The 17,032-nt window shown below is 42.1% G+C and overlaps 1 protein-coding gene across 1 annotated transcript; it reads left to right on the top strand.

Annotated features, from left to right (window-relative positions):
* The first annotated feature begins 9,396 nt into the window (after nt 1-9,396).
* On the top strand, nt 9,397-16,034 carry hsp90ab1 (heat shock protein 90, alpha (cytosolic), class B member 1). Its single transcript, XM_023974423.2, has 12 exons — nt 9,397-9,529; nt 11,088-11,231; nt 11,343-11,549; nt 11,641-11,800; nt 11,983-12,116; nt 12,270-12,575; nt 12,784-12,949; nt 13,313-13,503; nt 13,976-14,123; nt 14,223-14,491; nt 15,077-15,410; nt 15,511-16,034. The coding sequence occupies exons 2-12, from the start codon at nt 11,088-11,090 to the stop codon at nt 15,621-15,623; spliced, it is 2,172 nt and encodes a 723-aa protein (XP_023830191.1). The 5' UTR covers nt 9,397-9,529; the 3' UTR covers nt 15,624-16,034.
* The last annotated feature ends 998 nt before the right edge of the window (nt 16,035-17,032 follow it).

The raw sequence follows: 17,032 nt of genomic DNA, 5'->3' as shown, positions 1-17,032 counted from the left end.
GTCCCCAAATCCAGAATAGACTATGGGAGGGACACAGTACTACATAAAGCCATGACTACATGGAACTCTATTCCACATCAAGTGACTGACGCAAGCAGTAAAATTTGATTTAAAATAACAGATTAAAAAAACACCTTATGGAACAACGGGGACTGTGAAGCAATACAAACATAGGCCCAGACACATGCATAAACACACACAATAACATACGCACTATACATACACATGGATTTAGTACTGTAGATATGTGGTGGAGTAGTGGCCTGAGGGCACACAGTGTGTTGTGAAATCTGTGAATATATTGTAATGTTTTTAAAATTGTATAAACTGCCTTGGCAGCAGCTAATGGGGATCCATGATAAATACAAATACTTTGAAGAATCTCAAATATATTTTGATATGTTTAACACTTTTTTGGTTACTACATGATTCCATATGTGTTATTTCATAGTGTTGATATCTTCACTATTATTCTACAATGTAGAAAATAGTAAAAGTAAAAAAAAAACATTGAATGAGTAGGTGTCCAAACTTTTGACTGGTACTGTATGTCATAATTTTATGTTATACTGTGTCAGTGGTGGTGGTTCCCAAACTTTTTATAGTCCCGTACCCCTTCAAACATTCAACCTCCAGCTGCGTACCGCATCTAGCACCAGGGTTAGCGCATTCTCAAGTGTTGTTTTTTTGCCATCATTGTAAGCCTGCCACACACACACTATACGATACATTTATTAAACATAAGAATGATCGTGAGTTTGTCACAGCCCGGCTGTAGTTCTTATAGGACCAGGGCACAAATAATAATATAATAATAATGAACAATTTTGCTCTTTATTTAGCCATCTTATATATAAACCCTTAGTTGTTCATGGAAAATTGTGAATAACTCACCACAGGTTAATGAGAAGTATGTGCTTGAAAGGATGCACATAACTCTGAAATGTTTGGTTGTATTGGAGAGAGTCTCAGTTTTAAATCATTTTCCATACACATTCTGTGCCTGTATTTAGTTTTCATGCGAGTGAGGGCTGAGAATCCACTCTCACATAGGTACGTGGTTGCAAAGGGCATCAGTGTCTTACCAGCGTGATTTGCCAAGGCAAGAAACTGTGAGCGCAGCCCTATCCAGAAATCTGGCAGTGATTCAATTCAATTTTCACAGAACCGCTTGTTGCAATTTCGATGAGGCTCTCTTGTTCAGATATACAGTGGGGAGAACAAGTATTTGATACACTGACAATTTTGCAGGTTTTCCTACTTACAAAGCATGTAGAGGTCTGTAATTTTTATCATAGGTACACTTCAACTGTGAGAGAAGGAATCTAAAACAAAAATCCAGAAATCAGCATTTGTTATGATTTTTAAGTAATTCATTTGCAATTTTATTGCATGACATAATATTTGATACATCAGAAAAGCAGAACTGAATATTTGGTACAGAAACCTTAGTTTGCAATTACAGAGATCATACGTTTCCTGTAGTTCTTGCCAGTTTGCACACACTGCAGCAGGGATTTTGGCCCACTCCCCATACAGACCTTCTCCAGATCCTTCAGGTTTCGGGGCTGTCGCTGGGCAATACGGACTTTCGCTCCCTCCAAAGATTTTCTATTGGGTTCAGGTCTGGAGACTGGCTAGGCCACTCCAGGACCTTGAGATGCTTCTTACGGAGCCACTCCTTAGTGTGCCCTGGCTGTGTGGTTTCGGGTCGTTGTCATGCTGGAAGACCCAGCCACGACCCATCTTCAATGCTCTTACTGAGGGAAGGAGGTTGTTGGTCAAGATCTCGCGATACATGGCCCCATCCATCCTCCCCTCAATACGGTGCAGTCGTCCTGTCCCCTTTGCAGAAAAGCATCCCCAAAGAATGATGTTTCCACCTCCATGCTTCACGGTTGGGATGGTGTTCTTGGGTTGTACTCTCCTTTCTATTCTCAAACAAGTTTAGAGCAAAAAGCTCTATTTTTGGTCTCATCAGACCACATGACCTTCTTCCATTCCTCCTCTGGATCATCCAGAATGTCATTGGCAAACTTCAGACGGCCTGGACATGCGCTGGCTTGAGCAGGGGGACCTTGCGTGCGCTGCAGGATTTTAATCCATGACGGCGTAGTGTGTTACTAATGGTTTTCTTTGAGACTGTGGTCCCAGCTCTCTTCAGGTCATTGACGAGGTCCTGCGTGTAGTTCTGGGCTGATCCTCACATTCTCATGATCATTGATGCCCCACGAGGTGAAGTCTTGCATGGAGCCCCAGACCGAGGGTGATTGAGTCCCTCTTGAACTTCTTCATTTTGCTAATAATTGTGTGCCAACAGTTTGTTGCCTTCTCACCAAGCTGCTTGGCTATTGTCCTGTAGCCCATCCCAGCCTTGTACAGGTCTACAATTTATATCCTGATGTCCTTACACAGCTCTCTGGTCTTGGCCATTGTGGATGAGGTTGGAGTCTGTTTGATTGAGTGTGTGGACAGGTGTCTTTTAACAGGTAGAGTTTCAACAGGTGCAGTTAATACAGGTAATCGAAGTGGAGAACAGGAGGGCTTCTAAAGAAAAACTAACAGGTCTGTGAGAGCCGGAATTCTTACTGGTTGGTAGGTGATCAAATACTTATGTCATGCAATAAAATGCAAATTAATTACTTAAAAATCATACAATGTGATTTTCTGGATTTTTGTTTTAGATTCCGTCTCTCACAGTTTGAAGTGTACTATGATAAAAATTACAGACCTCTACATGCTTTGTAAGTAGGAAAACCTGCAAAATCAGCAGTGTATCAAATACTTGTTCTCCCCACTGTATATATATACAGTGGGGCAAAAAAGTATTTAGTCAGCCACCAATTGTGCAAGTTCTCCCACTTAAAAAGATGAGAGAGGCCTGTAATTTTCATCATAGGTACACTTCAACTATGACAGACAAAATGAGTGAAAAAATCCAGAAAATCACATTGTAGGACTTTTAATGAATTTATTTGCAATTATGGTGAAAATAAGTATTTGGTCACCTACAAACAAGCAAGATTTCTGGCTCTCACAGACCTGTAACTTCTTCTTAAGAGGCTCCTCTGTCCTCCACTCGTTACCTGTATTAATGGCACCTGTTTGAACTTGTTATCAGTATAAAAGACACCGTTGTCATATGCACCAGTTTCACGCATCTGGCCTTCAGTGCGCTCCCCCAGTCCGGTACGTCTGTGTTCTCTCCACGCACTCGCCCTGAGGTATGTGTCACCGTTCCGGTACAATGTGTGCCGGTTCTACACACCGTGTATCCAGTGCGCCTCCACAGCCCAGTGCGTCCTGTGCCAGCTCCCGCACTTGCCATGCGAAGGTGGTCCTTTGTCCAGGACGCATTGTGCCAGCTCTACGCTCCAGACCTCCAGTGCGCCTCCACGGCCCATTATATCCTGTGCCAGCTCCATGCACCCGCCTCCAGTGCGTGTCTCCAGCCTGGTACGTCCTGTGCCTGCTCCAATCACGAGTCTCCAGTGATAATCCATGGCCCGAAGCCTCCAGTGATGATCCATGGCCCGGAGCCTCCGTGATGATCCATGGCCCGGAGCCTCCAGTGATGCCATGGCCGAAGCCTCCAGTGATGATCCATGGCCGGAGCCTCCAGTGATGATCAGGCCCGAAGCCTCCAGTGATGATCCATGGCCCGGAGCCTCCAGTGATGATCCATGGCCCGGAGCTCCAGTGATGATCCATGGCCCGAAGCCTCCAGTGATGATCCATGGCCCGGAGCCTCCAGTGATGATCCATGGCCCGAGCCTCCAGTGATGATCCATGACCGGAGCCTCCAGTGATGATCCATGGCCCAGAGCCTCCAGAGACGATCCAAGGTCCAGAGTCTCCAGCGACGGTCTGCAGTCCAGAGTCTCCAGCGACGGTCTGCAGTCCAGAGCCTCCAGCGACGGTCGGCAGARCGGTGTCATTTAAATAAAAGTAAAATGTACGCCTACAARGCTGCACCTRGGTCCAATCCATCTCTAAACGAACGTGACATTGAGACTGGTGTTTTGCGGGTACTATTTAATGAAGCTGCCAGTTGAGGACTTGTGACGCGTCTGTTTCTCAAACAAGACACTCTAATGTACTTGTCCTCTTTCTCAGTTGTTCATGCCTGCAAGACAGAAGCTTAGTTTACAGTCAATCGGTCTAAGGATTTGAAAGTTTTATAGCACCACTTTGTATTTAATCCCACATRGAAATGAAATCCCACATTGAAATGAAATTGAAATGAAGCCAGCTAAAATTGGTCAGTATTTTGCAACTGCATTTAGTACTAGTTAGAAATGTCCTAACAAGGTAGTCATGCTGCCTGACCAGGTGAACGATGCTAGTCTTGATGAGGCTCTTATTCTCTTGGGGTTGTTGTGTGTAGTGTGATTTCCTTTGGGTCAAGCAACCTGGCGTCAAGCCTACCTCAGGTCAATATCCCCTCCTACCATTTGCTACTCTGATGAGCAGAAGTAGGATAGTGTATGAGGGTCAAAAGTATGTCCTGTTATTAAGGCGTGAGGGATTTGTGACAGAGAAGCACAGGTTATGTTTTCTGAACCGAGGGAGTAGTGTAACGATTTCTTAATAGCCTTGATAAGTCTATTAAGAAATCCCCCAAGGGAGATCTCACTCTTCAAAATCAAATTTTGCGCCGAATACAACAGGTGTAGACCTTAATGTAAAATGCTTACTTACAAGCCCTTAACCAACAATGCAGTTTTAATAAAAATACCTAAAAAAAGTAAGAAATAAAAGTAACAAATACTTAAAGAGCAGCAGTAAAATAACAATAGCGAGYCTATATACAGGGGGCACCGGTTAGTTGAGGTAATATGTACATGTAGGTAGAGTTATTTAAGTGACTATACATAGATAATAACAGAGAGTAACAGCAGCGTAAAAGGGTGGGGGGCAATGRAAAAATTCTGGGTAGCCATTTGATTAGATCAGGCATGCCCAACCCTCTTCTTGGACATCTACCGTCCTGTGGGTTTTCACAGTCTGGCTTCATGAGGAACAGACATATTTCTAACAATGTCAGATTAGACATACTTGACTACTCAGACCTAATAACTGAGGATAGCTTCATATTATTTTTTGATTTTTTTATAAAGCATTTGACACAGTAGAGCATCAGTTTCTCTTCCACTCCCTTGAGACTTGGCTTTGGGCATTTTTTCTGTAAGGCTATTAAGACTCTCTATGCAAATGGTAACAGCTCTATCAAATTGAAATATGGCACCTCACCTAGATTTGAGTTAAAGAGAGGAATTAGACAAGGTTGTCCTATCTCCCCGTATCTGTTTTTATTAATCACCCAACTTCTTGCAAATTCTTWAAAAAATAGTCCTGTACAAGGTATTTCCATAGCTGGTYAAGAAATTATTATAAGCCAGCTGGCTGATGATACTACACTTTTTCTGAAAGACGCTAACCAAATTCCCATATCAYTCAATGTGATACAATCCTTTTCCAAAGCGTCTGGTCTATACCTTAACATTAATAAATGTGAACTCATAGCTGTCAAAGATTGTGTGACACCTTCATATTATGGTATTCCAGTAAAAGAAGAACTTACATATTTAGGCATAACCATTACAAAGGATCAGAAGTCTAGAGGCTTACTAAATTGTAACACTCTTATTAAAAATACCCAGAAGAAGCTAAATCAATGGCTACGGAGGGACTTATCTTTAAAAGGTAGAGTCCTAATAACCAAGGCTGAAGGTATCTCTAGACTAACATATGGCGCTCTATCTTTATATCTTGACAGTAAAATAAGCAAGGAGATAGACCAGATGCTTTTCAACTTTCTTTGGAGAAACCGTACCCATTACATTAGGAAAACTGTTGTAATGAACACTTATGAGAATGMTGGACTGAATTTTCTGGACTTTACTACTTTAAATAATACTTTTAAGATCAATTGGATAAAACAATTCCTAAGAAGACCCACTTCTATCTGGAATTTTATTCCTCATCATGTCTTCTCTTCTTTTGGTGGCCTTAACTTCATGTTGTTGTGCAATTATAATATTGACAAAATTCCAGTGAAACTTTCTGCTTTTCATCGGCAGGTTTTCTTGTCATGGTCCTTAATTTATAAACACAATTTTTCTCCACACAGATATTATATATGGAATAATCGGGATATATTGTATAAAAATACTTCTTTGTTTTAAGAATATTGGTTTCCGAAATAATATCCTATTGGTATCCTATCAGCACTTCGAGATATTAGCTGATGTACGAAGGGCTATATAAAATAAACTTGATTTGATTTTGGTGAGCCAACTGGTAAATGCAGAGGGTCTTTTACTCAGTTATAAGGAATTCTTATCACTTTACAAGGTCCCTGTAACACCTAAAGATTTTGCAATTGTTTTAGACGCCATTCCCTCAGGTGTTGCTCTGTTATTCAGGAACGTGTCAAGACCTGACCCTCAGAGCCTACCTTCTATTGACCCTGTTGACTCATCAGTAGGAAAGATTTGTTTCTCTTTTGGTCCATTCAACAACAGAGCGATACGAACCTTGTTTCAGCAGGATGTTGTATCTATACCTTATGTCATGCCTTATTGGAATGGATTTATTGATAATATCTGTTGGAAAAAAGTTTGGATGTTGCCACACACATACCTACTTGTTAACAAAATGAAGGAAGTTTCCTTTAAAATTATTCATAAATATTATCCTGCCAACCACTATATGAAGAAGTTTAAGGAAAACATCAACTCAAATTGCTCCTTTTGTAATGACCACCCAGAAACAGTGTTGGATCTTTTTTGGCATTGTATACATGTAAGAAAACTGTGGCAAGACATCAGTAGATTTATAATTGAACACATTTATGAAGATTCTACACTATTGTGGAGAGATGTACTGCTTGGATTCTTTACATACGATAAAAATAAGTTTAAACATMTTTATGTAATTAATTCCATTATTCTTTTGGCCAAATTTCATATACACAAATGTAAATTTACTAACAAAAAAACACATTTTCTTACCCTACAAAAAGAAATTGAACTGTATTTTAAGACAGTTAAATATTCTACTAACAAAAAACCTGTTAGAATWGTAAGTGTATGTATGTCCCTTAAGGTCCTTGTGTAATTGTAATGTGATATTGTACCCCCTAGCTCGATTGTCCGTTATATATAATCTATATATACTTGTGTTCCCTTATGTACTTTCTGTWTTGATTTGTTGTTAATAAAAAATAKATWAAAAAATATAAGAAAAAGAACGAACACAAAGGTCAGTTCCGGTAGAATTTATAAAACGTCAGTTCCGGTGCTACGGAATCATGGGCGATTGAATTTCACAGTCCATCACTCACTGCCAGACACTTTTAAATCATGAAATAAATACCTTTAAAACATCGCTAAAAAGTATTTCCATGTGCTTACACGATTGATATTATTGATTGTCTTTTTACATAATTAATAACGGCGAGCAGCTAGCTAAAAAGGTCCAATATTCACTGGGGTTACAACCGGCGGGAACCAAAAAGCTAACGTTAGCATACAAGCGACTGTTGGCCAGGGCGAATAAATATCACTTCCTGTCTACAAGATGAACGAATATACATAACTGATTGAAATAAATTGTTTAGAATTATGCGGGCCGAAATACAGAGAATACTAGATTATTTGTAATTTKTTGTCCAATAACTCACCTCGTTCTCACTGTAAAATTGCTAGCTTCAACCAAATAAGCATTTATGTTTATTTGTACTTATAGCACAAACTCAGGGCGCATCGAGTTTAGAGATTCAGAAGGGGCGTGGCATCAGAGGTATCTGGTGTTATTGATTTCGATGCGCCATAAATTTCTGCTATTAGTGCATACAAACATTGTGCTGATTTTTACAAATAGTACACACTTAATGAGAGACAGGGTTGCAACCCACCTATAAGTGTGATCGGGGATTTATATTGAAGAAGCAGTTTCTGCCTGTCTTTGACTGTAATGCATCATTGASACGGCATATACCTCCGCTACACTACTTTGATACGCATCCGTGGATTAAGAAGTGAGTATTAACAATGCCCACTGAACAAAAGTGGGTACAGTATACGGCATATACTGTACCTGCGTATAGCCTCCACCACACCACTGCTTCCTTGACATTCTTTGTCTGTCACCTTCAGCAATGAGTTGTCTTTTAATTATAGAAAAGGCATAGCTCCCTGTATTCATGTATGTTAGAATTTGGTTACCATAGTATTTGTCTGTGTTTGAACAGTTTGTGGCTCATTTGTGGTAATCCGAGTAGTCTGCTCTACGGCGCGACCAATGGGCGCGACATCTGTGCGGCGAGGACTGCGTTTGACACGCACATGACGTCACTTTATAGGCGGGTTTTTCATGGAAAGTGCTGGAAAAAACGAAGTACACCCAAAAGAGCTGACTGATATTCTTCCGTGAGAGTAACAAGACCCATCATTTCCACATTTGTATACATTTTAATTTGTGGCAATTTCTTACTACACTGTCCGATTGATACAAAATGTGACATTATGGTTTTAAATCTTATATGTTTCCCCATTCACGGTGTCCACAACTAAATGTTAAATATTTGCTTTGAATAAAGCTGTAGTCTGTCATCGTGCCATGTAATCAAAACTCAAAAACCGGCAGTTCAAACAACTATATATGTTTTCCCTATCAAGTCAATAGCCTTTTCCAAAGAAATGTCTGATCATTTACAAAATATTCCACACGCTTGAGAATGCAGAGGCAATTCAAGTCTCAAGTTTTAATGTCACATGCACAAGTACAGTTAAATGCCTTTCTTGCAAACTCAAAACCCAACAATGCAATAATCAATAGCAATGTAATACTAGAGAAAAGAACACGAGAAATAACAAATTTGAAGAACACAATAAGTAGGCGTATTATAGACAGGGTCAATTCCAATACCATATGTACAATGTGCAGGGATACTGGAGTGATAGAGGTAGATATGTATAGGGGTAAAGTTACTAGGAATCAGGYTATAAGATAAACATAGCAGCAGCRTGTATGTAAGTGGGTGTGCGTGGAGTCAGTATAAATGTATGTGCGTGTTTGGTGTGAGTGAGCAGATGGAGTGAGTGTGCAGGGCCCTGTGAGTGCATAAAGACACAAATATAAATAAAAATGTCACTGAGGATACAAGGTTAACTCATAGTCTATTTCATGATGGAAATGGATGAAGATCATCATTATGAAAGAAAGGGAAAAAATAACTATCACTTCGATGAAGTTATTCATATTTATTTTAACGTGACAAGCATTTACATGCAATTTAACTTAAGTGTTTGGTGCCTTCATAATTGTTGGAGATGCTGCACCCAAAGATGCCGCAACAACACAGCTGCGGATGGATACGTCCGCACAATCAAACACACAAGAGGGTATAAAGATATCGGTCTTTTAAAAGGAAATCCCTTTCTATTTMCCTGCGTCAGAGAGCAGAGGGGACTTGAGATATTGGCAGCATTTTATTCAAGAGAAGTCAACGGAACAAATAAAGGTATATATGAACGTCTTAACTCTTAAACGCAGCCATGTARTCATAGTTTGCTTTATCAAATCACTGTTCAACTGAAGTATTATTTTGACTATCGTAACGCGTTCACATCTCTGGCTTGGTCCCGCATCCATCAGTCGAGAATGTTCGATTCAGTAYCTAACGTTACCGTAGCTAGTTTACAAACGTCTGCTACATTTTACGTAGTTATATAATTAAATTCGTATTCCTTAKTTATATACTAAATTATCTAACCGATAACCACATTTTGCGGCAATTTTGAGTCCCCACTCACGTCTTACCACGCCTGGTTCTGTCTGATTTGTCCGATGTGTGTGCTAACTGAAGTTAGCTAGATTGGCTAACTTTTGGAAAAGCACATTTCGAGGTTAACGTGACTTAACGTTATCAAGTTTACATTAGATAGTTAAGTCGGCGTTGAACTTGTCGATAACAGTAGCTAGTTCGATAGCCAATCCTGTCAACGTTTTGCTCAGCAGCCATTTGCTAGCTTTCGTTTTCCGTCTGGCCAATGCAGCTAGCTGGCACTGGGTAACGTTAGCTAGCTACACCTGCATGGTTTCTGATACTTTGCAAATTGTTGTAGTGTCAATTTAGTGGCCATTTGAACTGCCCTGYAGTTGGAATTGGTTGTGCCATGCACCTTCTGAATATAGTTAAACATTGTATGCAATGGTTGACCTTGTCCTTTATGACTCCAGTAACGTTAATAGTACGTTGCGGACACAGGCAYCATGACTTCGCGAGACGGTACGCTAGTTAACATTAGCTACTTCCTCGTGCATTTCTAYCACTGCGGAATTGTCGTCACCTTCCTTGATATTAGCGATTCGATATCCACGTGCGGACAAGTTCAAATTCGGTCAACGTTCTGGAAGTCAATTTGGAGTAGAATTCTTTATGGATTTTCTGAAATCCTTCCACCGACTAWATAAAACACGTGCTGGCAACGTCTATTGTCTCCTGTATGTCGCCATGTTGGCTGCTAGTTCCTCAACCTCCGGTAGTTGGTTTATCACGATGAATTTACATCTTTAAAAAATGTAACCTTTATTTAYCAAGGCAAGTCAGTTAAGAGCAAATTCTTATTCACAATGACGGCCTACGCSGTCCAGCTGTGGACGAGGCTGGGCCAAATGTGCGCCGCCGTATGGGACTCCCGATCACGGCTGGTTGTGATGCAACCTGGATTCGAACCAGGGTGTCTGTCGTGGCGCTGAGAAGCAGTGCCTTTGACTGCTGCGCCACTCGGGAGCCCCATGAAATGGGACTGATTGTAGAGAACACTTGTTAATTCTCAAATTGGCTTTTCTTGTATTGATGCATCTTTTTTTTGTCAATAATGCAGTCAGATTGGCATGGCCATTTAACCCGTTAGATTTGAGGACTCTACTATGGTGTTAAATGACTCATTTGCACTGAAGGCAATGAACTCCCCATGTTACTAACGCCACTAGAATATGCATGACTTAATTTAAATCTGTACTTCCTATATTTGGACGTTTTCCAGATTTCATAACATTGCTGCTTTTGCCCCCAGATGCCTGAAGAAATGCGCCAAGAGGAGGAGGCTGAGACCTTTGCCTTCCAGGCAGAGATRGCTCAGCTCATGTCCCTAATCATCAACACCTTTTATTCCAACAAGGAAATCTTCCTCAGGGAGTTGATTTCCAATGCATCTGATGTAAGTGAGAGGGTTGGCGTTTGGCCCCATGTTGGATATGTAATAAAACACCCCTCTTTGGACTTAGCAATATTTTTGATGCTGACATTTACTTTGTTCAATATCWTTCAGGCTTTGGACAAAATCAGATACGAAAGTCTGACGGACCCCACCAAGCTGGACAACGGCAAGGAACTGAAYATTGACGTCATCCCCAACGTGGAGGAGCGCACCCTGACCCTAATKGACACTGGAATTGGCATGACCAAAGCTGACCTCATCAACAACCTGGGAACCATCGCGAAGTCTGGCACCAAGGCCTTCATGGAGGCCCTACAGGTATGTCAATTGGATTACAGAAACATTCACAAATATGCATTCAAATACTATGCAGGGAGAGAACGTGATGAGTTATTTCCCTCTTTGCTAGGCTGGAGCTGACATCTCCATGATTGGGCAGTTTGGRGTGGGTTTCTACTCTGCCTACCTGGTGGCCGAGAGGGTGACTGTCATCACTAAGCACAACGATGATGAGCAGTACATCTGGGAGTCCTCAGCCGGAGGCTCCTTCACAGTCAAGGTCGACACTGGTATGTGTCCCACTCAATGAAAGCTGGGTTCGGGGGCGTTGCGCACAACAGAACAATGGGGGGGGGGTGTACCTCTGCATTGTTTTTAGACAGTATAGTGGATTAAAGGTGTTCTTACACTACATGTATTGTAGTGGTGACAAAATYGGCAAATGGATTTCTATGGTGTAATTCATTTCCAGGGGAGCCCATGTTGCGTGGAACTAAGGTGATTCTGCACATGAAGGAGGACCAGACGGAGTATGTTGAGGAGAAGAGGGTCAAGGAGGTGGTCAAGAAGCACTCTCAGTTCATTGGATATCCCATCACCCTCTTCGTGAGTATATGTATGGAAGTATTTGACAAGTGTGATTAGTGACCATTTTATGTAGGTGTGGTTGAGGATACTGTAGTAAGGGAAAGTTCATTTTTTAAAATATTTTTATTGAAGGATTCATAAATTAAATTGCCCCCTTTTGTTRCTGTGCAGGTTGAGAAGGAGCGTGAAAAGGAGATCAGTGACGATGAGGCRGAGGAGGAAGAGAAGGCAGAGAAAGAGGAGAAAGAGGCAGAGGACAAGCCCAAGATCGAGGACGTGGGCTCTGATGACGAGGAGGACTCCAAAGACAAGGACAAGAAAAAGACCAAGAAGATCAAGGAGAAGTACATTGACCAGGAGGAGCTGAACAAGACCAAGCCCATTTGGACCAGAAACCCTGATGACATCACCATGGAGGAGTACGGAGAGTTCTACAAGAGCCTGACCAACGACTGGGAGGAACACCTGGCTGTCAAGGTACGAACATTGAAATTTAGAAATTGCGGCGCATTCAAAATGGTTTCCTTTGGTTGCCCAGATGYTGGCCTGGTCCCAGATCTGTTTGTGCTGTGTAGCCAACWCCTCTGGTCTGTGGGAATAGCTATAAGCACACAGATCTGAGAACAGGATAAGGTGATGTGAGTATATTGTGTTTAGTAACTCTCCTGCGTCTTCCCTTCTGCAGCACTTTTCAGTGGAGGGCCAGCTGGAGTTCCGTGCTCTCCTCTTTATCCCCCGCCGTGCACCCTTCGACCTCTTTGAGAACAAGAAGAAGAAGAACAACATCAAGCTGTATGTCAGGAGGGTCTTCATCATGGACAGCTGTGAGGAGCTCATCCCAGAGTACCTGAGTAAGTAACCCAATCTTCACGGCTTTCGTTCAGCCTTGGAGATAGAAAATGGCTGCCATTTTGTCCCCTGGGACATGTTTGATTGGAAAAGTTCTTAAATGCTCAGTGGTTTTTGTAGTGKAAATACCCCTGGCCACAGGCTATTGCAGTGCCACTGAATGCAAGGGCAGCGCTGTCTCATGAATGGTTTCTTCATAGGCTAATGGCAAGGGCTGACAATGCTGCTCTGAAATAGTTGGCTACTTGTCTGTTCTCTTTAGCCTACTTATGATGTATATTAGTTTGTTTTACACACACCGAGGTTCTTTCTATATTGAAGTGCTATYAAAGGGAAATTAATGTCTGTCTTCCCCCCCCCTGCAGACTTTGTGCGTGGTGTGGTAGACTCTGAGGATCTCCCCCTGAACATCTCCCGAGAGATGCTGCAGCAGAGCAAGATCCTCAAGGTGATCCGCAAGAACATCGTCAAGAAGTGTATGGAGCTGTTCGGTGAGCTGGCAGAGGACAGGGAGAACTACAACAAGTTCTATGATGGCTTCTCAAAGAACCTCAAGGTAACTCATTGCATATGGCAGGAGATGGGTACGAACTTGAGAAAAAAAAATTCTGATTGTCTTTTGAACTGAAATTGTTTTGCTGCTAATAACTCAACTTGTCCTCTCCTGCAATTGCTGTCATTTGGTGTTCTTCAGTGAATCAAAGGTGTAACTCACTGGGTATTAAACAAAGGTTTACCTAGAGTAGATTCCTTTCTAGCAATGTAGTTTGCCCAATTTCTTAATTGCAATATTAGTGAGATCTTGCTCCTCATACCCTGTAGGGCTAGTTGCTGTACTGCGTTCCAAACAGGATCCAGTCTATAGTGTTTTAGAACCATTGATAATATTTAGACTGGCTTCAGGACCCACAKAGTTTTCTGAACCTCCATAAGCTAAATTAGTGCATAAAACTTCCKCTGGCAGTAGTTTAATGTCTAATGGCCTCATTGACTACCAGATTACACTAATGGTCATTGTTTCTCTACAGCTGGGCATTCACGAAGACTCCCAGAACCGCAAGAAGCTGTCGGAGCTGCTGCGCTACCACAGTTCTCAGTCCGGAGACGAGCTGACCTCCCTCACGGAGTACCTCACCCGCATGAAGGACAACCAGAAGTCCATCTATTACATCACTGGTGGGTCTAGTAAGCTATTTAGCCCCAATAAAGTAGAGCCCCAAACCCAGCGACAGACAGTGAATCACCCAGAAGTTGACTGACATTACTTTTTTTTAGGCGAGAGCAAGGACCAGGTGGCCAACTCTGCCTTTGTGGAGCGCGTGCGCAAGCGAGGATTTGAGGTCCTGTACATGACGGAGCCCATTGARGAGTACTGTGTCCAGCAGCTGAAGGAGTTTGACGGCAAGACCCTGGTCTCCGTGACCAAGGAGGGCCTGGAGCTGCCGGAGGACGAGGAGGAGAAGAAGAAGATGGATGAGGACAAGACAAAGTTTGAGAACCTCTGCAAGCTCATGAAGGAGATCCTGGACAAGAAAGTAGAGAAGGTAGGTGACTGGAACAACCTATGATTTCTGCAATTATTTAATCCATTTCTGATATTTGCTCTATTTTTAGAGTGCAAACGTTGARGTTTTACCTTTTTATTTCTGGTTGTGAACAGGTGCCCTAGTTCATTAGTTAATATTGATCCTGGTGAGTCCATGTAGTCTGAGGTGGTCCTGTCCCGGTTGGGCTGCCGTGGTGTGTTGTGACGCTGATCATTTTGGCATTGACTTGAGTGGGAATGCTGTAGTTTTTATCCACAGGTGTTCGTGTGGCATTACCCTGAGACTCTAGAATGCGTTGTGAATTTGTGAAGCAGCATTCATTAAGTGGTGATTGCGTGTGGCGATAACATTCTAACACTGACCCCATCATTCAGACTTGAGAATTTGCACATTTCTGATTACATTTTGGATGTGCTATTTGGGTGAAATCTAACCAGACTTTCCTGCATGATATTTAACTGGATTTTGACAATTTTTTWAAAACATCTTTTGAATATGAATTAGCCTTGCCTACACTGATTCTTGCCAAACTAATCTCCCATGCTGTTACCACGTGAACTAACACTGCTTGGTGTTCCCCAGGTGACTGTGTCAAACAGGCTGGTGTCGTCGCCCTGCTGCATTGTGACCAGCACGTATGGCTGGACGGCCAACATGGAGAGGATCATGAAGGCGCAGGCCCTGAGGGACAACTCCACCATGGGCTACATGATGGCTAAGAAACACCTGGAGATCAACCCAGACCACCCCATTGTGGAGACCCTGAGGCAGAAGGCTGACCTGGACAAGAACGACAAGGCGGTGAAGGACCTGGTAATCCTGCTTTTCGAGACAGCTCTGCTCTCTTCTGGCTTCAGCCTGGATGACCCTCAAACTCACTCCAACCGCATCTACAGGATGATCAAGCTGGGCCTGGGTGAGGATGCACTCAACTGTGGGAGGGGGAGAATTAAGTTCATCTTAGTTGATTATAATTTAAATGTATGCTGGATCTAATGTCCCTTCTTCCCCTCCAGGAATCGATGATGACGAAGTGATCCCTGAGGAGCCCACCTCTGCACCTGCCCCAGATGAGATCCCACCTCTAGAGGGAGATGATGATGCGTCACGCATGGAGGAAGTGGATTAAATGTCACTTAAAATCTACCCCTTATAGCCTCACGTTTTTCCAATCGAACATGTTTATTTGCCCTTTTTAAATGGGTAACCTGGTCAGTGTCCTTTATGGTATAAAAAGTCTTAATTCTAGAAATGCGGTTCATTTGTTGTACAAGCTGTATGTAATAGTTAATGGTGGGCAACGCATCTGGAAAAAAACAGTACCCTGTTGCACTGAGTTTTAAATATTGGACTGGTAGATGTGTGAACAATGGGAAATGGAACATTCCATTACTGACACGGTGTTGGGTTGGTTCTCATGTGCAACATAACATGCACGCTGCATGGAGAGTTGACTGCAAGGTTCCTTTGCCTGAGTCCAGACCTGTCTGTATTCAGTCTTTGTTTTGCAGAAATTAAAAGATGTAATACCTTAAACGTTCTAATTTGCTGTCTGGACTACTTTGTTCTTCAAAACTGCACCTGCAGGGTTGTGTTGAAATGGAGACCTCTGAAAATGAGGAACAATTAATGTAATATCCCCAGTTCAACCACTAGGTGTCACTTTCTCTTAAGGGCTAGGTTTAACAATGAGGATCTTCTGTGGCAAGGAAGGAACATTTGTTTGAAAAGTTGACATGAGGATCTTCTGTGGCAAGGAAGGAACATTTGTTTGAAAAGTTGACACTCGTCCCTAAACTACTGCACATTTCAGAAGGTTACCATATTTTTTTAGGGGAGGACAGGCAAACAGGCTTAATTTTGGCAGGCTCCTGACCTGTAATGGAATCTTATCTTGACTACAGAACAGCGCTGGAGATGGCATTAGTGGTGAACGACCCTCTGCAACAATCAGCAGTTTAAGTTCATAGACTGCTAACTACATGCAATGCCTGACCATGATATCAAAATTATAGTGAACACTAGCCTCAATGGTTTAGACATTTGAGGATAACAAGCATTGGGTCCTGATGGGATACGAGTAAAAAATAAACTTCGGTGTCCCTTCCGCGGGACCGGTAAACGTGATTAGCATGAGGTAAGTAATGAGAATTTCCCGGGACAGATATCTGATAATGCCAGAATGCTTAAATTCTTAAACTAACGGCACGGTCCAATGTACAGTGAAAGAATACCATGCTATTGTAGTGCACAATTCTGAACATAAGTTATATATTTGGGCAGTCTTCATACAGAAGTTCCGTCTAAAACTTTGCACATACACTGCCATCTAGTGGCAAATGTATTTTGCACCTGGGCTGGAATAATACATTACGGCCTTTGTATATCTTTTACCAGATCTATATTCTCCATCCCTTTCAAATTTCCACANCCAGATCTATATTCTCCATCCCTTTCAAATTTCCACAGGGCCTGAGCATGTCATTTCAGGTGAAAAAAGGGGCGGATCCTTAAGAGGCGTTTTTCTTGAAGAAACAC

The sequence above is a fragment of the Salvelinus sp. IW2-2015 genome, linkage group LG28 (assembly GCF_002910315.2).
Source record: "Salvelinus sp. IW2-2015 linkage group LG28, ASM291031v2, whole genome shotgun sequence".
Taxonomy (NCBI): Eukaryota; Metazoa; Chordata; class Actinopteri; order Salmoniformes; family Salmonidae; genus Salvelinus; species Salvelinus sp. IW2-2015.
The sequence above is the reverse complement of the archived record's forward strand: the minus strand, read 5'-3'. Positions and strand labels throughout refer to the sequence as shown.